Source organism: Mixophyes fleayi, chromosome 1 (genome assembly GCF_038048845.1).
Source record: "Mixophyes fleayi isolate aMixFle1 chromosome 1, aMixFle1.hap1, whole genome shotgun sequence".
NCBI classification, from domain to species: domain Eukaryota; kingdom Metazoa; phylum Chordata; class Amphibia; order Anura; family Limnodynastidae; genus Mixophyes; species Mixophyes fleayi.
Window position 1 is genome coordinate 26,223,299 of NC_134402.1, and position 26,862 is coordinate 26,250,160.

General features: G+C 39.3%; 1 protein-coding gene across 1 annotated transcript; it reads left to right on the forward strand.

Moving 5' to 3' along the window:
• The first annotated feature begins 7,310 nt into the window (after positions 1-7,310).
• Positions 7,311-10,028, forward strand: LOC142104065 (forkhead box protein I1c). Its single transcript, XM_075188520.1, has 2 exons — positions 7,311-7,988; positions 9,104-10,028. The coding sequence occupies exons 1-2, from the start codon at positions 7,403-7,405 to the stop codon at positions 9,652-9,654; spliced, it is 1,137 nt and encodes a 378-aa protein (XP_075044621.1). The 5' UTR covers positions 7,311-7,402; the 3' UTR covers positions 9,655-10,028.
• Positions 10,029-26,862: the final 16,834 nt, after the last annotated feature.

Genomic DNA, 26,862 nt, shown 5'->3' on the forward strand with positions numbered 1-26,862 from the left:
AACAGATCATAGAGAAACAAATTCACTTAGCATTGAGAGAAAGCACCAGGTACAGGTAATTGAATAGGCTCTCTTGTGTGCAGCCAATGCTTTTACAATGGGTAGAGACTTTGCACATGAAAAACCTATTATTCTCTCATGCAAAGTGAACAGTGAAACAACTGAATAGGGGGGTAAAGAAAACTTCATGCTGTGCACATTGAATTGTTGCACTATGAACTGACTGTGACTTCTGCGTAATGACCTGGCCTTTAATTTGACTGCTTATTTGCTGCTCACCTTGAACTTTGGCTTTGAACTATCTTGACTTGTCGTTTTCGCTATACATATTACATACTATCCCATGTTAGTGAACCCCTTGGTTTCATGTAGGCAGATATGTACTAGTAAGCATGTTAAGCTTTAAGAAACAGTCGACTACTATTTATTGCTTAATTTCTTCAATAAATGTCACACTTCCACTTCTTAAATTTGTTTTCCCTTTTGTCACTGGGTCAAAAAACAAACTGCTGAATTGGCAAAATGAAGGCTACTATTTATAATTATTTCTTAATATATTTCTTGTTTTGTCATATTAGTTTCCATAGAGAAGGTTGTGGCTCTTCTCTATATACTTACTTGGCTGCATACCTAGTAGAGCGCTTATACAGGTCAATCTTATAGACTTTAATTTAAAGTGGCAATGCCGGGACCCCTCAGGTTAAGTGTTTAAGCACTTAACCCGACATTGCCGCTTTAAATTAAGATTTATTCAGGTCGCAATGACATCAAAGTTTGGTGCCGGACATGTGTGTATTGGAATAACTTGCTGGGAGTATGGTGCTGCGATCGGAGATGTAGAGCGTCGTTTGGGAGGTAAGTCTAATTAAATGCTAATTCGTTTTTGAGACATTCGGATTTGTCTTGTAGGTGTCCTCGTTGTCGGAATTTTCCGCACCGTTAAACCGTACCCCCCCTAGATAAATGATAACTAGAATCTGATTGGTTGCTATAGGCTACATCTCCACTTTTTCAAACCCGCAGTTTAGTAAATATACCCCTATCCCTTTTTCCCTTTCACTAATTTCTTAAGTCTTATTGTTTATTCTATTTTCTGTACCTGACTTCTCTTCAGACACTTTATTCATAGTGGAAATATGCACAATATATGCCCCATAGTAGTTATATGCAGGGTAGCATCAATAGGGAGAGCAGTGGCAAAAGCAATAGACACAGAGCCCTGGAGCAAAGGCTGATCTGACTCCCCCCCCTCCCCCCCTGAAAGCATTGATCTTACTTTTATGTTTTTACCCCAAAAAAATTCTACAAATATATCCATATTTGCAAATTATACTCATTTTTTTTTTAATGAAAAGGATAATTTTTTTATAGGTTAACTATGCAAAATAAAGGGTCTGTTTTGCAAATTGTAATCCCTATCCTAAGCCTAACTGATAGAAACACTCTAGTAGACTCTGCAACTTGTCCATCTTCGGTGAGCCGGACATACTCCTGGGGGTAAATGTATCAAGCTGAGAGTTTTCCGACGGGTTGGAAAAGTGGAGATGTTGCCTATAGCAACCAATCAGATTCTTTCTAGCTGTCATTTTGTAGAATGCACTAAATAAATGATAGCGAGAATCTGATTGGTTTTTCAAACCCGCTGGTTAACTCTCAGCTTGATAAATTTACCCCCTGGCCTCCAACACCAGGTCATCTTGCCAACATCAGTGTTTGAATAGAGTAGCTTGGCAAGCTGTTCCCTGGCAGATAGTGTGCCAAGCACTGGCCGGATGTGTTACAGGGCCCCTCCTTTGTGGATAGGGCTGAATTATCCGTAACAAAGTCTCACCTTTGCTCATCTTTAGAGCTATCCATAATCCCACTATTTGGTATCGGGGCACCATCTGAGGGAGGCAGACTGGGCAGATATAAAGGTGGGATAATATGGATAGGGTGGTGGGCCTCCAATAGAATTCACTCAGCGCAGACACCATCAATAAAACCCATGAAGAAGCAGAATATTCTTGTCACTCTCCAGTGACATTACTCAGTGCCATTGCTCACACAGAAACAGGGGTAGCAGTGTTCTTGTCACGCCCCAGTCTCCAGTGCCATTGCTCAGTGCTATTGCTCATAAAGAAACAGGAGGGGTAGCAGTGTTCTTGTCACTCTCCATTCTCCAGTGACATTGCTCAGTGCCATTGCTCACACAGAAACAGGGGTAGCAGTGTTCTTGTCACTCCCCAGTCTCCAGTGACATTGCTCAGTGCCATTGCTCATAGAGAAACAGGAGGGGTAGCAGTGTTCTTGTCACTCTCCATTCTCCAGTGACATTGCTCAGTGCCATTGCTCATACAGAAACAGGAGGGGGAGCTTGTTCTTGTCACTTGACAAAAATTGACTGGAAATGATTGGAAATTGAATGTTATTGAGGTTAATAATAATGTAGGGGTAAAAAGAGCCAAATTATGTGATTTTAAAAAAAAAAAAGGGATTTTAGACAAAAAACCGGGATCCAAAACCAAAACCAAAGGGCGGTTTTGCCAAAACCAAAAACAAAACACAAAGTTAATCCAGATCCAAGTCTAAAAACAAAACCAAAACACGGGGGTCAGTGAAAATCTCTAATCCTAATAATGATATTATTTGCATCTAAACACTAGTCTTTACAAATGAATGAATATTAACTAAGAAGTCCAGGGATTATGAATATATTGATAATAAAACTTCATCTTAGATGCAGAATAAGATTCATTTCACCATACAGTCGATTGAGAATTAAAAAACAAATGCACATGACAGCAACACAACTTTAAAACTTAGAGGTAGATTTACTAAAAATTGTGCTAGGTGGCTCCAAACGGCTGCATTTACCATAAGGCGGTCTAAGGCTTAGATGTTAAATGACTGGCGATGTGCGGCGGATTGAAAACAGCTAAACCGCCAGAAAAAAGACAGGTTTTTAATCCTTGCTTCTGATTGGCTAGATAGCTGAGACGCGCTGTTTGAGCTATCTTGCTAGTCAGAACATAAGATGAGGCATCATTGACTTATAAATTATGGGGCAATCATTATTTATTGATTAAGGGGCACAATTAATTTATAAGTAACTAATGGGAGGAACACTTTATTTGTCACTATATTAAGGAGGCAATATTATTGTGTTATTATACTATAGGGGTACTATTTAGTGCCACTTGTGTGCATCATAAAAAATTATAGCCCCCATTAGCAATTAAATAGTATTGCCCAGTTAATATAATGATACATTCATATTTCCTAATGATATAAAACAGTAATATTACATCCTAAATATAATGAAAAAATAAATTTGCCCCATAACTTGATTATAAATTGATTTTGCTTCTTAATCAATAAATAATGATTGCTCCCCCACCCCCCCCCCCACATAGTGTATATGTCAATGGAGCCTCATCTTATGTTCTGAATGTCCGGATAGCTCACGCATGCAGTTTGAGGAATCTTGCCTCTCACTACCACCTCTGTTCTCTGGTGGTTTTCCTGCAGTTTGTTAAACGGCAGCTTTGTAAATCTGGCTGTTTGTATTTTGATCATGTTGAAAATCGGGATAGCGATTTGTAAAGTGGTGGTTTGCTGAGCTATTTATCAGCCTTTAAATTGGCCATTTGGATTTTTAGGAAAGATGACGTTTTTTTTAAAACTTTTCACCAAACTGCCCTTTAGTCAATCCGGTCCTTAGAATTGTCCATGGAAATTAGGGAGAGTTGACAGGTATAAATCTGCAGTTCCTAGATCAACCCATAGATGGCTCCCTATACTAATCCTGCCATGCAAAAAGAATTCAATCCCTTTGAGGTGGAGAAAACTGCACAAACCAGACATCACTGTGTACAGTGAGATCTGAACTCACCTGCTTTTCCTCTATCATAGAGTCATTACAGTGCATTTTTTAAATACAAATATTTATTTGAATAAAAATGTATAGATTGTTATATATACTAAAGTCCTATTAGTGTGTATACAGAAAGGAGTTCAGCACATACATGCTGTGTTATTGCAGCTTTCAATGTTGGTAACCTATTTCCTCCAGCTTTTGTGGAACTACAAGTCCCAGAAGGCTGACAGAGCATCTTGAGACATCTATTGAAAATGATTGTCATAAAATTACACAATAAGTCAGTTCAGAGTAATGTGTATTTCAGCAGCCAATTAACATAATCATGCAATATTAAATAACTGTCCACCTTTGCTCAACTTTAAGTTTTGTGACCCTACAAGTTATACTAAATGCAAAGTTTTATTTTTCTGGCTTCCATCTTGCTTCTTAGTGGCATAGTTGTATTTACAGTTGTTTGTTTACTTATTTAATGCAGTAGCATACTGTTAATTTATGAATCCTTATGACTATTTTTCAAAATAGTTATCATTCTCAATCTGCTATTGATGTGAGAGACCTGTTCCCCAAAGTTATACACATTCATCCACATATTTTATTGATTGAGGTGCAGTACCCCTATATGAACTGTAGGTGTCATTATTATTATTACTGCTTAAGTTTTAGCCATCAAATGACCCCGGCAATATCCATAGTCATATCAGCAGGCTATTAGTTTGTCCTAGAATGAATAGTTGGGGCATCATAGAAAAAAACAATACCCTTATATATTTAAATATAATCTATCCATCCAGCACTTTCAGAGAGACTGGACAGATGCATGAAATGGCACATAGCTGGTTGTACAAACGTGTAACACAGGTGGAAAAAACACAAACATATCAAGAGAAAATAGAGGTGAGCGAAGCTGACGTGCGATCCGTCTTGCGATGGAACAAACCATTTCTCAGAGGCACGTACTTCAAGAGACAGAATCTTCCAGTTCCCCTTTTGAGTCAACATTCTGCACTGTATTTGTGAATCCGCACTTTGCGACATTTATAGTCTACGAATAGGTCTGGCGATGGCTAGTTCATTCTAATCTGTAGTGTGGTTGACTGAGAGTTCCCAGTCTGACAACAAGGAGAGAGGGGGGTTTCCTTGCCGAATACCTTTAGGCCCCCTTAAGCCTGAGCTATGAGTATAAAGGACAAATACAAGAGACTCCATGGAACAGTTTGGGAAACGTCACTAATCTCTAATGGAAATATATGCACTTCTTACTAATAAAATAAACTGCCATGTTCCAGATATATACTTTTACACAGCTTGGATTTCATTCACTCCGAATAGAAACTATGCATATCAAGTTTTAATTCTGCCACTTACAATGAGGTTTGATCCACTTGGAAACCTGTCTCAGCCAGGTGTCCGTTTAATGTTTTCATTTTTATTTTTTGTCATGTCTTTATAATATCACACTTGCTTGCGCTAAATGATTAAGGATTATCTAAACCTTTCTGTCATAGTGTCTGAGATCTCTACATCCAGGGGCGATCTGGGCTGGGGGGCAAGGGGGCACTGATGTACATGAAGATCAGTGTTGGAAAATGAGAGATTAACACCACAATTATAGATTTGTCCTTATAAAAGTTACCAGTCGTTCCAGACATCACAGATTGTAAGCTCTCCTGAGCAGTGTCATATTTCATTCAATGCATGTGTGAGAATGTACTTGAGTGCGATTTTCCTAATTTAATCTATCTATCTCTATATCCCTCTGGCATCAGACAGATGGCTTATATTGCTAAATAAATAAAATATTACTACCTCAGAAATACTAAAAATAAAAGCAGTCTCCTAAATTCATGTAATATTCATTAGACAAGTTGATACACTATTTATTTAACCGATAGTCGTCATTTGCACAAATGCTTCAAACATACACACATATAATATTTATAAAATCCGTTGATTTTAGCTCATGTTAGAGAACCAAAAAAATCTTTAAAACCTGTTCAGCACATGTCTCCTTAAAAAGCCTTTAATTATTTGCTAATTGAAAAAGCTAATAGTTTTGTTAGTAAGTATTGAACGGTTAATTGTGTCATTATTGTATAAAAATGTATTTACATCTAAAATGTCAATATATTTAAAGTATGCATTATGTACTAATAATGTAAAAATAATACGCAATTCTACATACATCAATCTATTTTTTGTATTTATTTAAAGCAGAAAGTGAAAATACTATATACATTCAACGTATCAAACATAAGGTCTTAACAAGATACAAATATGGGATTTACATATATAGTACAATATTATATAAATTCTGCAAGTGAAAGTTTTATAATCTATATAACAAAACATGGTACTTTAATTGGATAACAAATATCAACAAAGTTTTACCCCAGACTAAAAAAGCTTAGCTACAATTAATGGTCACTCAAACTATCCAAACAAAATCACATTTTACATAAATAACCTAGTATCTTTTTACTTGGCACAATATTTGGCTAAATATTGTCACTTATTTAACGCCTAGTGACTCTAATGAGTATATATGCATTATCAATGTTACAATAAGAAAATAGGTTAAGTTCGGGTATGATTAGTTAAGCAAAAAAAAACATTAAAAGTTATGTAGACAGATTAGGAAAATATTTCTGTGCTTTTAAACCATATAATGTTTCAACGTATTACCATATATGTAGCATATATATGTAATAGTGCAAAATATTAATTCAGCAGTTTAAAAGCAAAAAAAAGTAATATAATTTTCTTTTGCAGTAAATTATATCACATACATCACAAGAAATATATGATCAATGAAAGTTGGTCACAAAAAAAAGAAACTGCAAGACGATAAGTTTAAATAGTTTATATATACTTCACATTGGTCACAGAGAAATATTATGAGGTAAATAATTCATTAACAATAACAACTATTTTATTTATAGTATATTGTTAAACAAATAACTCAAATGCATCATTTACCAAAGCAATTTAAATGCAGTATACGTTTGCATTATGTGACAAAGCTCTGCCAGTTGATGTTTGTAATAATGATGTCTGGATTAGTAAAACATAGTTAAATATCAGTTTATACAGAGCACATGGTAAAGTTTTGCAGGGCTATGACTGCAAACAGAAAAAAAGTTTAATCACGTTTCACGTCTGTATTTCTGGAAGAAGAAAAAACTTGCCTTTGTTAAGTGAAGAAAATTGGTTTTACTTTATCTCCCAAATTAAGTCCAAGTCAGCAAGTTAAAAAAAAAGAAAAGTCTTGTATGCAGACAGATCAGTAGAACAATGAATGAAGAAGACAGATTGTTCTCTCTGGTGCATCTTTGGAGATCAGCCCTTCACTTTGCACACCCCCGTCTTTCAACTGAGGCATCCAACTGGCTGTCGAGAATGAAATAACATCCCAAAGCACACCCATCTCTGGCCCCAGGCAGGGAGGATCACTACATTGGGGAGGTATAAAGACAGAGCTCCCAATCCATTAGACACCTGTTGCCAGAAGCACCTTAATGTGTGAAGGTGCTGGAGGAGAGTATGAACTCAATTCATCTTCCAGCTCACCAGAGATCTACCAGCCTTCATCCAGCTCACCCAAAAAGTGCCCAGGAAGCCACAGAGATGGCAGTGTACTGTGACAACTTCAGCATGTATCACCAGCAGAACCTACACGCATCGCAGAGGGCGCCCAACTACGGAATAGGGGACTATACACCTTCAACTAACCCCTATTTATGGCTTGGTGGACATGGAGTTAACAATTCATCAAGCTATCTTCATGGCAACAACCCAACCTCTTACATGCCACCTTCCTATGGATCTCAGAGACAGTTCTTGCCAAATTCATCGGGTTTCGGTGGGACAGATCTTGGCTGGTTGTCCATAGCCTCCCAGGAAGAGCTCTTGAAGTTGGTGAGGCCTCCGTACTCTTACTCCGCTCTCATTGCCATGGCCATTCAAAATGCTCCGGAAAAGAAATTGACTCTGAGCCAGATCTACCAGTACGTAGCGGACAACTTCCCTTTCTACAAGAAGAGTAAAGCTGGATGGCAGAATTCCATCCGGCACAACTTGTCCTTGAACGATTGCTTCAAGAAAGTCCCGAGGGACGAGGATGACCCAGGTAAAAAGGACATAAATTATTATTTACCATTTTTATTCTGCCATAATAACATCATTTATCGTGATAATATTCATTAAGATCTATCTGAGTTCATCGGCAATCTACAAAACAATGCCACTAGTTTTGCTTGGTTAAATAGCGCAAAGGATTAATTCTTAAACAAAATAAACTAGCCTGTAACCCTTTGCATTCTAGAATGGTGGGAATCTACTTTCATTTATAGAACACTTAAAGGCTCTTAAAAGTGGACTGAAACATCAACAGTTATACAGTATCAGTTTAAAATAAATAAATAAATAGTGCTTTGAAATTGGTCTTGTAGATAGTCTTGTAATTAGTTTTAAATGATTAAAATGACACATGCTAAATATTTCTGAAAATGTGCATACTCAACTCAGTAAAGCGATACTGAGTCCGATAGCATAAAATTAAGTTTCAATAGGAGTTGGTCAGTTCATCCTTCACATAAGTAGCACAAGTTTGCTTCTCGTTTGTATCTAGCATTTCCACGTTTTCCTCTGAGCTAACTTTGCAGTTGTAGTTCCACTGTACTCACAGTGACATGATTGTCGATATGATAAGATATTTATACTGCATTTTAATAGTTACAAAAAAATGTTTAATATAAATATGAGACACAATCTGCAAATAAGGCTGTAAATGAAATTACATTTTTCGCGTTTTCTGGTGGTAGATTTTTATAAGCCTTCTAAAAAGGAAATGTGGAGGGGTTGCCCATAGCAACCAATCAGATTCTAGCTATCATTCTATAGAATGTACCAGATAAATGATAGCTAGAATCTGGTTGGTTGCTATGGGCAACACCTCCACTTTTCCTTCATGGAAGGTTTTATAAATCTACCCCTTGGTGTGAATAAAAAGATGAATATAAAGTGCATTTTAGTTGACATTGGGTGTACTAGCATGGCCTAAAATTGCCAAAGTACTGTAACCCATGGCAACTAATCAGGCCTTTGCTTTTATTGGTGTAATTTGGCCTGGACTGATAAAGTTGTACTGATGAATGGTTGCTATGGGCAACTGTACACCATTATTGTATTTCACCAACATTGTGTTTAACTGTTTTTTTTATTATTGTTGTTGTTTTTTTTAAGGAAAGGGCAATTACTGGACTCTGGACCCCAACTGTGAGAAAATGTTTGACAACGGGAACTTCCGCAGGAAGAGAAAGCGCAGAACCGAGTCCAGCAACGCTGACGCCGTCACGGGGAAAACCGAAGAGGGTCGTGGCGCTCTAGGGGGGAAAGACGGAGAGAGCCCGTCCATGCTGACCCCGTCTTCTCCAGAGATGGAGGCGGCTTCAGACGGCAGGAAGAGCACGTCTCCCCCAGGAATCACCTCCACCCCTTGTTTGAATAACTTTTTCAGCAGCATGACCTCCTTGGATTCCAGCTCCATGAACAGACAGATGTCTCTGGGGCTGGTGAATGAACTCTCGCAGAGGAACATCACGGGATTAGGCAGTTTCACCTCAGGCTCTGTGGTGGAGCCATCTGCGGACTTGCAGGACAGCTTGCACCTCAACAGAGCCCCCTACTACAACTCCTTCTCTGGCGCCAATCAGAACAGCCAGTTCAACAGCCATTTTTACAACACTTTCAGCGTGAACAGCCTGATATACACAAGGGACGGCAGCGAAGTCTAATCCCAGGACATAACTGACTCCGGTCACAGTCATCGGGATGTATTGCCGGGTTTAAAAGTCAGTAAAAACTGGGGAGAGACAGACGTGAACCAAACACCATTAACAACGTGTACTGATATTAACACATGCAGTACAAGTCATAGTAATAACTCAATACACTCTTGCTGTTTATTGACCTATTGCTTAGATGTTGCATACAATACTTTGGGACCAATATCACGAAAGCAAAATTGAAGCGCCATTTTCAGTCATTAACTGGCGATTACGCCGACCAACTAAGTGCAATGTAAATACTTGTTTTATGTATATACCTTTTACTTTGTATAAATGTGGGGAGGATTTTTTTTAAACTATCTTTTTTTTTATTTATATTGAGCCACAAGTTTTGATATTTTTTTATATATTACACAGTCAAATGGATTGTATGTTTTTTGCAATAAATCGTGTAACAATGACAACTTTTGTATTCATTTTCTATATACATAGCGACATTATAAATATATATAACAATATAACACATAACAAGAAAGGCAGTCACGTTTCTAGATATTTCTCACGCCTGGGTGCAGGAACTCCAATAACAAGAATGTATATTATAGTATAATTAGGAGGCACTCACAGGACTTTTCAGATTGTTAAAGTGTTTATTCCATTAGAAAATAAGTCAACGTTTCGGGCTCTACACAGCCCTATGTAAAGCAGTTTTGTGATATTCTCCCCCATAGAGGGGCTGCTTAGCAGCATGAGCAACTTCTCTGTAATGGTGAGTGACTGATTTTTACAGATAGCAGGTTGCATTCTCCCTGATATACAGTACTCTGCAGATTTATTAGGAATAACCTTTATTGATTAGTGCTGTTTGAGCTGTTGATTTATTTAAAAAAGTTTTTTCCTTCTTGGTGTGCTTTGCACCTCGTTTAGCCAATTTGCACAGTTGGTGATTGTCTGATTGGTTCACTCCCAATATATAGGGTATATAGGGGTGTTTGGTTCACTGTGGTGTTAGTCTTGATAAAGGGCTGTGTGTAGCCTGAAATGGTGACTTATTTTCTAATGGAATAAATACTTTAACAATCTGAAAAGTCCTGTGAGTGCCTCCTAATTATACTATTTTATATATATATATATATATATTCTATTGTTTTACGTATAGCTTTATAATATATCTGTGTATTATACAGAAGTTGATATATGTTCATATAGCCATATATATTACTAACAAGTCTTGATACCATAAAATCAGCTGATTATTCTTACCCTTATAATCTGCAGATAACATTGAAGGGTCACACTTGTTGTTCTGGGCCAGATAACGTTAACGATCCCGTTATACATTAGCAGTTATGTAGGTTGATTATGGTATTTGTTATCATACATTATCTATAGGAAGAGCCATAGAAGTCACCTGAGGTATAATAAAAAGAATGCTAAAAAAAGTATTTATTGATATCTAAAACTTGAGGCATATCCCCAAGGCAGCAGTGACAGGAGGTCTGGATACAAAAGGAATTTTGTGTCATTTTTTTTTTATACTTGCGCGCTCATAACAGGGGTCATGTTGAGTTGCGCGCAAATTGCGTTTTCGATGTATAATACTTTTTTTTTTTACTTCTGAGCATGCTAGCAAAGCACTTGTTTCAGTATTACTGCTTTGTGCTCTGCGCAGAAGTAAAAAAAGTAACAAGAAGTTTATTTTACGCCAAAAATGCAGTTTGCGCACCACTCAGCAAATTGTGTGTGCTGGAGCCCTCCTTTAACCGGTCTTTTGGAGAATGTATTCTGCATTTACTCCATATATGTACTGATAAATGCTTAGCATTTATTCTACTTTTATATGATGCATCTGTTTTATGGATTTCCTTTGGACAGTTTACTGCATTTAGCGCATCATGAAATGTGTACGATACATCTTACTACAATTCGCCAATTATAGCGCTACTCACAAGTTACACAGTCTGCGATATAGTGGAAAACTGTTTTCAATAATAGAAATAGTTAAGACGTTAAAGGTGACAAAAACCTACAGTGAAATAGGATGATAAATTAAATAAAGACGACTTTCACACATATACAGAATTATAAGAATTATATAAAGTAACTGGTTGATGTTGTCTCAGGGCTCTCTCGCACGTGCAAGAAATTAGCAGGTTTAGCCTAAATCCGTGTTTTATAAATGTGCGTTAAGTACGTGTGAATAGTGTGACATGAATATTTAAAGCAATTGGTGCAAATCCATAATAGTAAGTATCCAAGATCCTCCTTTTGCAATAATGGGTCTTAAAAAAACACAACATTTTATATTACATTACATCGAGGGGTGTGCTTCAAACCTAACGTGGAAATGTTTACCTGTCATAACAAATGCACATGTAATGCATGTTTACAAAATACAGGTTTTGGTACGTGTATGGCATGGTTCTCAGTATTATAGTACAATGCTAACACTATTATAGTATTCTAGGTGCATTGTATAGAATGTCAGGTTTATTGGTAGCAATAAAATTATAATTATAACTAGTTCAGATACAGTTGTCAGGGTGTAATAAAAAAACAATATATTTACAGAACTGCACTTAGACTATCATACCAGTCTGGTTTCATACATCATAGTAATAACGACTAAAGGGTAGATATACCAAACCTTCTAAAAAGTAAAAGTGGAGTTGTTGCCTATAGCAACCAATCATATTCTAGCTCTCATTTATCTAGTACATTTTAGAACATGATAGCTAGAATCTGATTTGTCATGATTTAGAAATGTCCTTCTGTAGGAAAGGTGGGATAATTCCTGACCCATCCGGTGAGATTAATTCATAATTTTTATTACAGGATTAAGGAAATCCTGAAAACATGACCTGTTTGGAGGTACTTTAGACATGTTTTTCTTTAGAATACCTGCAGTGGTACATGAAGTACACTTTTATCTTTCCTCGGATGTTAAATAAGCTGTTTATACAGGATATGATTGTTTGTGTTGCTAAAAATGTTTATATTGTCGTCTCACTGACTTTGATTGGTAAATAACTGTTCCTGTTAGTGTGATAGAATCACACATGTTCTCCTACAGGGAAACACAGAAAACATGTCCTGTTAAAGTACCAAGGGAGGGTTAAGAACCTGAAAACGGGTTGGTATCCAGCCAGAAAACACTAAGGGCTAGATTTACTAAACTGCGGGTTTGAAAAAGTGGAGATGTTGCCTTTAGCAACCAGTCAGATTCTAGTTATCATTTATTTAGTACATTCTACAAAATGACAGCTAGAATCTGATTGGTTGCTATAGGCAACATCTCCACTTTTTCAAACCCGCAGTTTAGTAAATCTAGCCCTAAGTTTATTATAAAACTATAAGTGATTATAGATTCCCTCCAGGTTCTACTTGTACATTTTTTAGGACTTATTCAGACAATTGTTTGTAATATGATTTGTGACAATATGACATGTTGCATTCTGATCAGAACACAAATGTAAGAAAAGTACCCACAAAAACCTGACGACATCGGGATCATATACTATCCTCTCACATTAGGCATTTAGCAGTGTGAGCAAGACATATGCCAATGTCCATCTGAAAGTACCCAGAGCGGAGAGTGAAATCATAGCAAAATGTTGCAATAATCAAGGTTGTCAGATTGTCTTTGGGAAAGGACTGGAATGCCTAAGGCCAAATTCCACCTGTAAATTGTTCGATATTTCATGGCTAAATGCAGAATAGTTTTGAAAATGTTGACAATCTCTTGTGGCCGTGCAATGTTCTGTTCAGTACAATTCTAATTGTTGATTCTTAATAAACACATTATACAAACACAGTCTGTGCTGCATTTTAGATAAACAAAAACATTTATTTTAATCTTTTGTCTGGTGTGAGAAATCCTCAAAGCAAACATTTCAAAACTGTTCTACAGAATATTCACCCTTGTCTGTGAAATTTTACCTGTTTCGCCCCTGGAATTCGACCTTAACTGTCCCCAAGATTGAAGATTGTATCACTGGAACTTCCGCGGCAAAACTTGATTCAGTTAAAATTTTTACTTAATTTCGATCATTTCTACTTTAAACAAAAAATAGCTGAATGTGTCACTGCCTGAAAGAAAATCAATGGATATGGTGTAAAAAACAAATCTGTCTTTCTCAAAGTGACACAAATCAACATTATGATGGAAGCACTTGTGCAAAAAGGAAAAAGAAAGGAAGAAAAATGACCTCTTTAAAGCTACGCTTCTCTTCCAGGAATGTAGTTGAACAACACTCTCCTCTGTTTTCTGCTTTTCTCACTTCTTACATGTGTTGCTTTTTTTAGCAAGTTTTATGGAAGGTTAAGAAAGTGAAACAAGGTAGTACAAAAACATAAAGTGATTCCAACTATAAAGTGCAACGTTAGACCAGCGGTAACATTTTATAGCAATGTGTTTGAGAAAATCCCTTTTAGGAATTTATGAAACATCGTCAGTCACTATAATAAGATTTATCTCAGGTTCAGTAACTACAATACACTGCTAGCACAGACAGGAAGCATTAACTACCTGTTGTTTTTATTTGCTTTGTAAAGTTGCTTAGTCTCAGGGCTAACGAGGCAACTGGTGACGTCATCAAAACTGGCTTAAATTAAAAGTTTTCTAGTAACTTATTTTGTGCGATGGGTTTAAAGTAATAATTTGCAATACAACAGAATTGCATTATAATCATGTACAATGATCAGATCACATGACTGGCAAGCCTGCACCGACTGCGGGCTTGTTGTAGAGTCGGACGCAAGTCCAACTGATTAGCATGAGTAGCCCTTTTAGCCAAGGGTTTGCACTCAGACTGAGACAGATCTCCCTCTTGCACCACTCAGAGGTGGACCGGGGAAGGTAGTGGGCATGCTTAGCAATGTAAAGGCATGTGTACGCACTTTGGGCCTCATTTAAAGTCGGACGCAAAGTCCATTTCACACGCATCCTGCACATTTCCACTGACGGGCCATGCGCAGTAAGCAACAGTTCCCTGCAGTTCCGTCTGCTTTTCAGGCGCAGTGTACACTGCGACAGCTTGCGTCTCAGTACGAGGTAAACGGTGGAACACTAAGTTATGTAGGTGTGACCGTGAATAATTCAGATACTATGGGAGTCTACCCTAGTCGGATCAAGACGCAGGCGGAACACATGTCAAACAAGACTGAAAAAAGTGCGGCAGGAATTAGGTGGCGCAATTAGTTAGCTAGCTGCGGGAACTGGTCGAGCTTGGTAGGGTATTACGAGTGGGACGCAACTGGGGTTGCATGGCACTTGTAATACCCTACCAAGCTGTGGCACACTCCCACTCCTGCTCTTAGTCTTAGACGCCCATTGCGTCCGACTCTAAATGAAGCTCTTTACATGCTATGCTGAAAATAGTCGCAGATAGGTCTCTAAAGAGACATCTTTTGCAGATGCTTTCTGCTGGTGCAACAGACCTTGCAGTATTAAAAAAAAAGATTAAATAAAAAAAAAAATGGTATGCACCCCCTTCCAAACAGCATAACAAACCCCTGTGCCATTTGGGGGCAGAAGTACAATTTTTTTTTTTTACATGAATTTATTTATTCAGTAATCTGCTTTACAGGGCTGCTGTGACTGATGCACTTAAGTGTACCATGCACACCGGCCCATAAGGCAGATAAAGAGGTGTCTTTGTGCAATTTGTATAGTATTCTGAGTTGGAATTTTGTGTAAATTACAGGATGCAATTTACACTTACAAGTTAAGTGTACATTGCGTCCGACTCTACATCAGGCCCCGTGACAACATTGATGAACTTGCCTGGCTGAAGCATCCCTGGAAAATGTGTTAAAATTTTGGCAACTATTTTGTTGGAAGCAGCATAGAAAATGAAGTCTAGAGAATTAAGACGATAAGTAAACCAGCTCACAATGTATATGGACACATCTTGACTTGGTAAACTGTGTGATATGCACCAAATGATCACCAGGGAACATGCCTATGTGTAATTGTTATAGATTTACTGGAACTTCTAAAAAGGAAACGTTGAGGTGTTGCCCATAGCAACCAATCAGATTCTAACTATCATGTTCTAGAATGTACTAGATAAATGACAGCAAGAATCTGATTGGTTGCTATGGACAACACCTTCACTTTTACTTTTGTAGTAAATCTACTGCATAGATAAACTTTTCTGTCTCTAGAACAGTGTAAGTCATTTAGCTAGCGTGGCATGCTGGGATATGTAGTTCCACAGCACTTGGGGAAATCCAGGTTGTCTCAGCCTGCTGTAGAGAGTTAGTGTAGGAGTTAGAAAACTGACTGAGTTTCAGTGTCAGAGGGGGGGGATTAATAGGATGTGCTTAGCTAAAGTGCTTTGAGGGATATATGGTGTTTGAGAAGAGAGATAGAGGACATAGTTGAGAAAGATTAGTGGTCAGTGAAGATGGAAGAGATTACTTAGTGCAGCCATTATCTGTAACATAACGAAGAGGACTAGCTTCAGCCTGACTGGAGGGCACAGCATGTAGTATATCCTGCACAGGAGCACAGTACGGTTCACAGGTATAATTACAGGGTTTATAGAAATCAGTTATAATATTTTTTCTTCTATAAAAATATAGATTGCAACATCCCTCATCAAAGAGTTTTTATCTTGCACAACACGTACTATGCTATCATCAGGGCTGCCAACTGTCAGAAAATTTTTGTTAGTAAGAAAAAAGTAAAACTACAACAAAATTGCGAATCTAAATTATGCAAAGCATTCCTCGCTCTAATGGTTCTGGGTCTGAATTGGGTTATGGACCCCTTACATTTTTAAATGTTCCTTAGTTTTTCGTCTAGACGGCCCCACTTCTAAATGTTGTGTCTGCACTGTGCTTTCATGGTTATATCTGCACTGTGCTTCCGTGGTTATATCTGCACTGTGCTTTTGTGGTTAAATCTGCACTGTGCTTCCGTGGTTATATCTGTACTGTGCTTCCGTGGTTATATCTGTACTGTGCTTCCGTGGTTATATCTGCACTGTGCTTCCGTGGTTATATCTGCACTGTGATTCCGTGGTTATATCTGCACTGTGATTCCGTGGTTATATCTGCACTGTGCTTCCGTGGTTATATCTGCACTGTGATTCTGTGGTTATATCTGCACTGTGCTTCCGTGGTTATATCTGCACTGTGCTTCCGTGGTTATATCTACTAGAGATGGGCGGGCTCGGTTCCCCGAGATCCGAGCCCGCCCAAACTTCACCTATCTGAGTAGGCTCGGTACTCTCGCACCAATTCGGATTCGAAATCGAGGCAAAACGTCATTGTGACGTCGTCGGATCTTGGAGCTCGGTTCTCGCGATATTTGAAATCCATAAATACCCGCCTCCACAAAAATCCATCCCCATTTGACAGAGGGAGAAAGCAGGGTTAGGTTGCATGCAACATTAGAGCAGGGAACATTAAAGCAGGGACAGAGCAATTATTCTTGCAATTCTTATTGCAATTGTTATAGCAGTAATAGAGAAGGATAGAGGCATTTTTGCAAACATTACCAACTGTTTGGGGTGTCATATTCCCTCCTACAGAAACTATTTTCTGGCTGCAGAAAGTCTTATCTAGCAGCACTATCTATTTAATATTTTACACTACAAGTGTTTTGGGGTGTTCCATATTTCCTAGTGTGAAACTACAATTTTTCTGGTGTTGAAAGTCTTATCTAGCAGCACTATCTATTGTATATTTTGCACTACAAGTATTTGGGCTCATTAAAATGTATTCAAAGCAGTCCACATATGAGCAGGATCAGCAAGCAGGTGCTGGCACCAGTCCTGATGGTAGTGTTCCCTGTACGTCATCTGGTAAAGCCTATGTAAAAGTACATAGTCTTTTTAAATCAGGAAAAAAAACACACCCAAAAAAAAAAAAGTATAAGTATAAGTGTAGGGTGCAATCTACCACCAAATAGGAAAGGGACTTGGGGCATTTCTATATCACGTACAGTCTTGAAAGGCTGCTGTTTTGTCAATTTCACGATAAGGGTAGGGTGGCATACACAGACAGACATCAAACTGCCTTTGTCCATTTCTATTTATATTCTACAGTCTATACCGGTTAAATTTTTTCTATTTCACTACAAGTGGAGAGGGGGTCTGATACAGACTGCCACCAAACTGCCTTTGTCCATTTCTATTTATATTCTACAGTCTATAATGGATGATTTTTTTCTATTTCACTACAAGTGGAGGGGGGGTCTGATACAGACTGCCACCAAACTGCCTTTGTCCATTTTGTTTTATATTGTTCAGTCTATTTAGGCTGCTTTTTTTAAATTTAACTACAAGTGAAGGGGGGGGGGGGGCTATACAGACAGACACTGCCTTTGTCCATTTCTATTTTTATTGTACAGTCTATACCAGCTGTTTTTTCTATTTTACTACAAGTGGAGGGGGGGAGATGATGCAGACAGAAACCAAACTGCCTTTGTCCATTTCTTTATATATTTAACTATAAGCAGTGTCGGACTGGGGCATGAAGGGCCCACCAGGGGACAGCAACATTAGGGGCCCACCAGAGGGGGTGTGGCCAACCATCAAAGAGGCGAGACCAGACACTAGAGGGGGAGTGGTCAGCCCACAAAGGACAGCTAGCACAATAGTGTAGTATATAAAGAATGCAGTGTGTATAAAGAGTACAGTCTTGATCTGCACCTTAGATTGGGCAGAACAGTCACCAAAAATCGGGATTATCCCACTAGACCAGGCTTGACTAACCTGTGGCACTCCAGGTGTTGTGAAACTACAAGTCTCAGCATGCTTTACCAATATATAGCAGCCTATTGCTGGAAGGGTATGCTGGGACTTGTAGTTTCACAAAACCTGGAGTGCCACAGGTTAGCCAAGCCTGCACTAGACTCAGAACATTTGACAGACTGTCCTACCTGTTCTTGTCACCACCTGTGGCTGCTGGTTTCTTTAGCTGCGGCTTGTCTGGATCCTGGAATGTTGAGGGTCCTATTTGGAAAAAGTAATGGGTACATTTAGAAAATTCCAACCAGCCCCGGTGTTAAATCAATAGGACCCACATTTAATAGTTAGGACTTCCTCCAGCCCCAACATAAAAGTAATAGTATTCCCATTTAATAAACCTATTTCCCTCCCAACAGACAGCCCCTGCAATAAATTAATCACATTTACATACAATTAATATACCTATTTCCTGCAACCGTCACTGCCATTAAATAATTCATATTCACATTTAATAAATATACCTCATTCTCTCCAAACTCATCCCAACATTCAATAGCCCCCAAACCACTCAATCTTAAATTAATAGTCCCCACTATAAAGTTAAATTGCCCCATCTTCACCCTACAAAGAAAATAGCACCCATTATTTAGCCACCACCCACCACACACACATTACATTGCCACAAGCCCGTTGTGCCATCACACACACATTACTGCGCCCCTTCATCACCATGATGCGCCTCCTTATAATCACACTGCATCCTCCATGCTGCTTTTGCTCCACCCTTCTCCTGGCTCCCCTTCACACACTGCCATACTGTCTGTGCTCCCCCTTCACTCTGCCATGCTCCCCCTTCACTCTGCCATGCTCCCCCTTCTCTGTTCCATGCTCCCCCTTCTCTGTTCCATGCTCCCACTTCTCTGTTCCATGCTCCTATTTCTGTTCCATGCTCCCCCTTCTCTGTTCCATGCTCCTATTTCTGTTCCATGCTTCTATCTCTGTTCCATGCTCCTATTTTTGTTCCATGCTCCCCCTTCTCTGTTCCGTGTTCCCCCTTCTCTGTTCCATACTTCTATCTCTGTTCCATACTCCTATTTCTGTTCCATGCTCCCCCTTCTCTGTTCCATACTTCTATCTCTGTTCCATGCTCCTATTTCTGTTCCATACTCCCCCTTCTCTGTTCCATGTTCCCCCTTCTCTGTTCCATACTCCTATTTCTGTTCCATACTCCTATTTCTGTTCCATGCTCCCCCTTCTCTGTTCCATGCTCCCCCTTCTCTGTTCCATGCTCCCCCTTCTCTGTTCCATGCTCCCCCTTCTCTGTTCCATGCTCCTATTTCTGTTCCATGCTTCTATCTCTGTTCCATGCTCCTATTTCTGTTCCATGCTTCTATCTCTGTTCCATGCTCCTATTTCTGTTCCATGCTTCTATCTCTGTTCCATGCTCCTATTTCTGTTCCATGCTCCCCCTTCTCTGTTCCATGTTCCCCCTTCTCTGTTCCATACTCCTATTTCTGTTCCATGCTCCCCTATCACTTACCTTTTCTATCTGCTTCTTCCTTTTCTTCTCCTCTGTCTTGCTGGCGCTCCTCACTGAACGTCGGGCATGATGACGTCACGCCCGGCATTCAGTGCGAACGGAGCCAGCGCTGCGGTCACGTGAGTTTTTTTTTTTCTTTACTATTAAAGTTTCTAGCTCCCCCCACCAACGAAGAGGGGAGCGATGCAGGGTCGGGGCCTACCGGTGGATAGTCCGGTCCTCCGGCGGGCCAGTCCGACCCTGACTATAAGTGTAGGGTGTAATATACACCCAAAGACGATGGCTGCATTGCCAAAAGGCATAGATGGAGAGGAAGACAATCAGGTTTGTGTGCAGAATTAAGGACGACCTACCAGGGATTAAACTGTTTATTTCATAATTTATTAGCTTTAGAATTACCTTACTTATCCAAGAAACAGGTGGAGCACTAAATTAGGTTATTTTAGCCTGAAAAAAATTTGATTTTTAAACAAAATTGCAAAACAAAACCAAAACACGAAGGTAATCCAGATCCAAAACCAAAACCAAAACACGGGGGTCAGTGACCATCTCTAATATCTACACTGTGCTTCCATGGTTATATCAGCACTGTGCTTCCATGGTTTTATCTGCACTGTGCTTCCCTGGTTATATCACTGTTAGTAGTAATAGCCCCTGGCTTCCTTTCTTACATAAGAGCTACAGGTTGTGTACTATACACCAACACTGATACATTGCCTATATATTCAAACTCATTCTATACATTCTCTAATTGTTTTAGCCCTCTCATAAGTCTATTTACTTAGTGCTAAATAATAAATAGATGAACAGAAATATTTCTGAATGAATAATTACTTAACTGCTGCTACGTAGGAATAATTTTGAAATATTAAATATTTAAAAAGATAGTTTTTTTCATCAGACCAGAACGGACACGCTCCACATTAATCATTTCGCAGTGTAAAGTATCCCGCTAAGTAATGCTAATAAGTGGGATTAAGGCTTCAGACTACAGTAATAAAACAAAACTGCATTAAAGAGATTTTTCAAGTTTCATTCATTTTTTATTTGACAGACGCGCACACATCCTCAATAGATTTATTTCCTAATGATTCTTGTATCTTTTTTTTAATGAAATCCAGTATTTAGACGATGAAAGCCTCAGGCTTTCCGTGTCAAGTGTGTAAAAGAAAGTGCTAGTCTAAACCCTGTGAAATAAACACACAGGATCTGAGAGACAGCTGTTAAGACTATCCTTTGTTACAGAATAAGACAGTAATGTAAAGCGAGGACCGCCTAGGTGGCAGCAGTCTGGGAATATAGATTAAAAAAATAATTCATTGTAGGGAACAATTGTATCTAATTAAACCAGTGTTTAAAGTTAGCAGTGGAGACTATTAAAGCAGCAATCTCATGAAAAAATCAAGTGTGTTTTTTCCCCCAACATAAATTACTGTTGTAGAATATAAGAAGAATGTTACCATTTGCCCTTGTTTCTTTCTCTTCAGGCTGATATTAATGATTTATAATTCTGGACTACCATGGCAACCACAGTCAATTTGCACATGATGTAGTGAACAGGGATGCTTTGGAACACCTCTCTGAGCTCTGTCTACACTGTGACATTCTTCTTCTCCTCCCTCTGCCATCACATGACAAATTGAGAGCTGTGAACCTGTGTCTGTGTAGCATACTGACTGTATCTTTATAGCAGACTGACTGTGTCTGTGTCCGGCCACCATTTTAGTTTGCCAACCAGAGATCTTTTGAAAAGGAGATAATGATTTGCAGGTATAACTAAAAAAAAGGATAATCAAATGCATGCTGAAAAGATACTTATCTTGCTATTTAAAGAAAAAATAAATACAACTTCTATGTAGAGGTGGGCGGGTCCGGTTCCCCGAGAGCCGAACCCACCCGAACTTTTGGAATCCGAGTACCGAGCTGAGTAGCTCAGTACTCTCCCGCCCGCTCCGAATCCAAATCGAGGCCGTACGCCATTGTGACGTCGTCGGATCTCGTGGCTCGGTTCTCGCGATACTTCAAGATTATAAATACACGCCTCCACAGCAATCCATCGCCATTTGACAGAGGGAGAGAGCAGGGTGTAGTCACAGGCTGATTAGAGCAGGGACAGAGAATACAATATTCTTATTCCAATTGCTGTAACAAAAATCGCTAGAGAAGAGAGGAGGATAGAGGTTTATTTTATTTTTGTAATATTTGGCACTCCCCAGTGCTTTTGGGGTGTCCCCCATAATTGTGCATAAATATTTCTGGCTGTCAAAAGTCATATCTGTCAGCAGTATCTACCAAATAATTTTTTAGCACTCCTCAGTGCTTTTGTGGTGTCCTCCATAATTGTGCATAAATATTTCTGGCTGTCAAAAGTCATATCTGTCAGCAGTATCTACCAAATAATTTTGAATGGATTCAAAGCAGTCCACATTTGATCAGAATGAGCAACCAGGTACTGTTACCAGTCCTGATGTTAGTGTTCCCAGTACGTCATCTGGGCAAGGCGATGTCAAACTGCAGAGTGTTTCGAAATCAGTCCAAAAAACAAAATAAAATAAAAATTTTTACTGTGTTGAAGCGAAAAAGAAGTGTTACTGAGCAAAAGTTAAGTGCCGATAAATTTTTTTTTGCCAAGATGCCATTCTACACACGCAGTGGTAAAGAGAGAATGAGGCCTTCACCTTTGGCTATTAGTGGCAGATCCCAAAACGTTACCGAGCCTACAGTTGGTGCACAACTACTGTTACGCGTCAAAGCCGAGCTGCAAGATAACAGTAAGGCATTAGAGGATAATGTTTGCTCTGATTCACAAATGACAACAATCCCTGTGGAGAGTCCATCCAACAGTGGGATGTCTAATCGTGAGCATTCTGCTGATGTGTGCCTTAATAGCCCGAGTGTAGCCGGTGATACCCAAATTGAGGATGCCATTTTGGAATTAGAAGAGGATGAGGGGGAGATTTGTGTAGGCGATGAGGGCGCTAATGAGGATGTTGATGAGGTTGTTTGTGTAAGTCTTGCACCAGTGGCAGCAGTTCTGGCACGTGACAAGAAAAAGGCCATTGTCATGCCTGGGCATAAAACAAAAAAATCCACTTCTTATGTGTGGAATTATTTCTACCCAAATCCAGACAACAGTTGTATAGCCATTTGTAGTGTATGTCAAGCCACAGTTAGTCAAGGGAGGGACCTTAACCATCTTGGAACCTCGTCTATGTTATGCCATTTAACGAGAGTTCATGGCAAAGTGTTGGGAAAAGCTGAAAGTTTTTCCCAAAAAAATACAAGCACTCCATCATCAGCTAAGACCCTCTGCTCACCGACATCCCGACGGCTACAAAATACACTTACCACACCATCCTCATCAATATCCTCAGTAGCGCTCGGAGTTAGCCCGGCATCCCACTTAAGGCTGGATGACTCCTGCACTATTATTGATTCCTCTGAAGAAAGCGTTAGTCCCACTGCTGCTGCTGTTGCTGCTGCTGGGGGTGAATCGTCATCCCGGAGGCAGGTCAAGAAAATGAGCATTCCTACATTTCAGCAATTAACTGTGAAACAATCATTTGTGAGGGGAAGCAAATATGACAGCAGTCACCCAGTCGCCAAGCGAATCACAGACGCCATGGCTGCAATGTTAGTGTTAGATCTGCGTCCAATCTCCACAATAAACGCAGCTGGTTTTTCACAGTTAATTGAGGTTTTGTGTCCGCGTTACAGAATTCCAATGCGACACCATTTCTCCCGTAAAGCAATTCCACAACTATACCAAAAAGTGTGTAAAAATGTAGAGATTGCGCTGAAAAATGCCATTCTGCCCACTGTCCACTTAACCACAGATATGTTGGCAAGTGGAAGTGGCCAAACCAAAGACTATATGACTGTGACAGCCCACTGGGTTGGTCATTCACCTTCACCAGCAGGAACAGCAGCAGCATGTACACCACTACGTAACATTTGTCACAGGCAGGCCACTCTTTGTATCACCGGCTTCACTAACAGGCATACGGCTGACAATTTGTTAAGCAAACTGAGAGATGTGATTGATGCATGGCTTATACCACTCGGACTTTCCCCATGGTATGTCATTTCTGATAACGCCAACAATATAGTGCGAGCATTACAGCTGGGTGATTTTCAATATATTCCCTGTTTTGCTCACACCATCAACTTGGTGGTGCAGAGCTTCCTACGAAATAACCGTGAGGTGCAGGAGATGCTTTCGGTGGCCCGTAAAATTTCAGGCCATTTCAGGCATTCAGCCACAGCATGCAGGAGATTACAGCAGCTCCAAGAGCAGTTTAACTTGCCCTGCCACCAACTTAAGCAAGAGGTAGTAACTAGGTGGAATTCCACCCTGTACATGCTTCAGAGGATGGAGGAACAGCGCAAAGCCATCCAATCATATTGCACAAGCCATGACATTGGGAAAGGAGGGGGGATGTATTTCACTCTTGCACAGTGGGGAATCCTTTCAGTCCTGTGCAAGGTGCTGAAACCATTTGAAGTTGTGACGTGTGAGGTGAGTGCAGACTCTGCTAGTTTGAGCCAAGTCATTCCTTTAATTAGACTATTGGAAAAGCAGCTTGAGAAAATGAAGGAGGAGCTGAAAGCAAGCAATTCAGCAAAGTATGTTGGCCTTGTCGATCAAGTACTTAATTCGCTTCACAATGATCCTCGAATTATTAAAATCTTGAACTCGGATCAGTACGTTTTGGCCATTGTGCTTGATCCAAGGTTTAAAACCTACATTGAGTCTTTACTTGTAAATGAGCGAGATGTGAACTTTTGCAAGGAGCTATTGCTCAGCAAGTTGGTCGCTGAACTGGGCCTCGGCTTGACGACGTGTCCTCCTTCACTTTCTCAAGCTGCTGCTGCTCTTAAAAAATTAAATTTCCTAAAAAGAAGCAGGGAAGACGCAGGGGGCAGACCAGAACAATTTAACATCTGGGCTGGTTTGAAGGATTTTTCAAAAAAATGTGTCACTTTGCCCATAACTCCATCCAATACGAGTATAAACATGCAAAAGATGGTGGAGGATTACTTTCAATAGGTAGTTGATATGGAAATGTCAGACAGTCCCTTTCCTTACTGGGAAGAAAAGCAGGCCATTTGGAAACCCATGTACAAACTTGCTTTGCAATACCTAAGCTGCCCACCCTCCAGTGTGTACTCTGAACAAGTGTTCAGCGCAGCAGGGAACTTAGTCAGTGATTGCCGTAGAAGGTTACTTCCCAAAAATGTGGAGAAAATTATGTTTATAAAAATGAACTACATCTTCCACGAGGAAGGCCTTCACCATCCAAGACATCCAAGCACTGACTGTTCTCTAATGGCGGATTCAAGTGGCGATGAATTGATAGTCTGTGATGATGACGTACACACTGATGAGGGTGAGGATGAAGCTGAAGATGATGACGATAACATCTTTTTAAAACTTTCTATGTAAGTGTAGGGTGCAATCAACCCCCAAAGAGGAAAGGGACTTGTGGCATTTCCATATCATGTACCGTCTTGAAAGGCTGCTGTTTGGGCAATTTCTCCTTAAGGGTAGGGTGTCATAGACAGAGTGACCCCAAACTGCCTTTGTCCATTTCTCTTAATATTGTACAGTCTATAAAGGCTGAATTTTTGGGTATTTTATACAAGTGGAGGGGGACCTAGAGAGACAGAAACCAAACTGGCTTTCTCCATGTCAATTAATATTGTACAGTCTATAATGGCTGAATTTTTTTGTATTTTATACAAGTGGAGGGTAGCCTAGAGAGACAGAAACCAAACTGGCTTTCTCCATTTAAATTAATATTGTACAGTCTATAACGGCTGATTTTTTTTGTATTTTCGAAAAGTGGAGGGGGGCCTATAGAGCCAGAAACCAAACTGGCTTTGTCCATTTCAATTAATATTGTACAGTCTAAAACGGCTGAATTTTTTTGTATTTTCGACAAGTGGAGGGGGGCCTATAGAGCCAGAAACCAAACTGGCTTTGTCCATTTCAATTAATATTGTACAGTCTATAACTATAAGTGTAGGGTGTAATATACATCCAAAGACGATGGCTGCATTGCCAATATGCATAGATGGAGAGGAAGACAATCTGTTTTGTGTGTAGAATAAATGAAGGCCTACCAACGAAGAATTAAACTGTTTTTTGGATGATTTATTACCTCTACAATTAGATTACTTATCTCTAAAACAGTTGGAGCACTAAATTGGGTTATTTTAGGCCCAAAAACATTGATTTTCCAACAAAATAGCAAAACAAAACCAAACAAAACCAAAACCAAAACCCGCAATGGTGGTTTTGCAAAACCAAAACCAAAACACGACGGTAATCCAGATCCAAAACCGAATCCAAAACCAAAAGACGGGGGTCAGTGACCATCTCTACTTCTATGTGAGATTGCTGCTTTAATTGTGCCCAACCTATTCAAGATATTGCGCTTGTTATGTTTTCATTCAATCAAATTTTAAACTTCTTATTCACACAGAAAGGTAAAAAGATATAAGGGTCTATTTAGAAAAAGGGTGAAACACTATGCAAATACTAAAATCGGGGTGACACCACACTTTTTGTCCCCCTGATTTTGCTAGTACCAGTCTAGACTGGCAGCACTAGGGTTGGGTAAGCTGTTGGGTGAGGAAAAGCACGCCATTACTTTTAGGCCAAAAAATTTTTTACACACAAAAAAGACATAGGGCCTGATTCATTAAGTAAAGTTAAGTAAAAAAAAAATTGAGTAAGTAGTCTCCTGGACAAAACCATGTTACAATGCAAGGGGTGCAAATTAGTTTTCTTTTTTGCACATAAGTTATGTACTGTCTGTTTTTTCATGTAGCACACAAATATCAATTTTAAATTTCAGTGTACAAATAAGCTATCAAGTATTTGTGTGCTGCATAAAAAAAAACTGATAGTATTTAACTTATGTGCAAAATAGAAAACTAATTTGCACCCCTTGCATTGTAACATGG

Bases quoted from the DNA above. Each gene is read 5' to 3' on its own strand.
- LOC142104065 (XM_075188520.1), top strand. From the start codon at position 7,403: ATGAACTCAATTCATCTTCCAGCTCACCAGAGATCTACCAGCCTTCAT. The intron at 7,989-9,103 runs GTAAAAAGGACA...GTTTTTTTTAAG, and splicing joins GAGGGACGAGGATGACCCAG to GAAAGGGCAATTACTGGACT.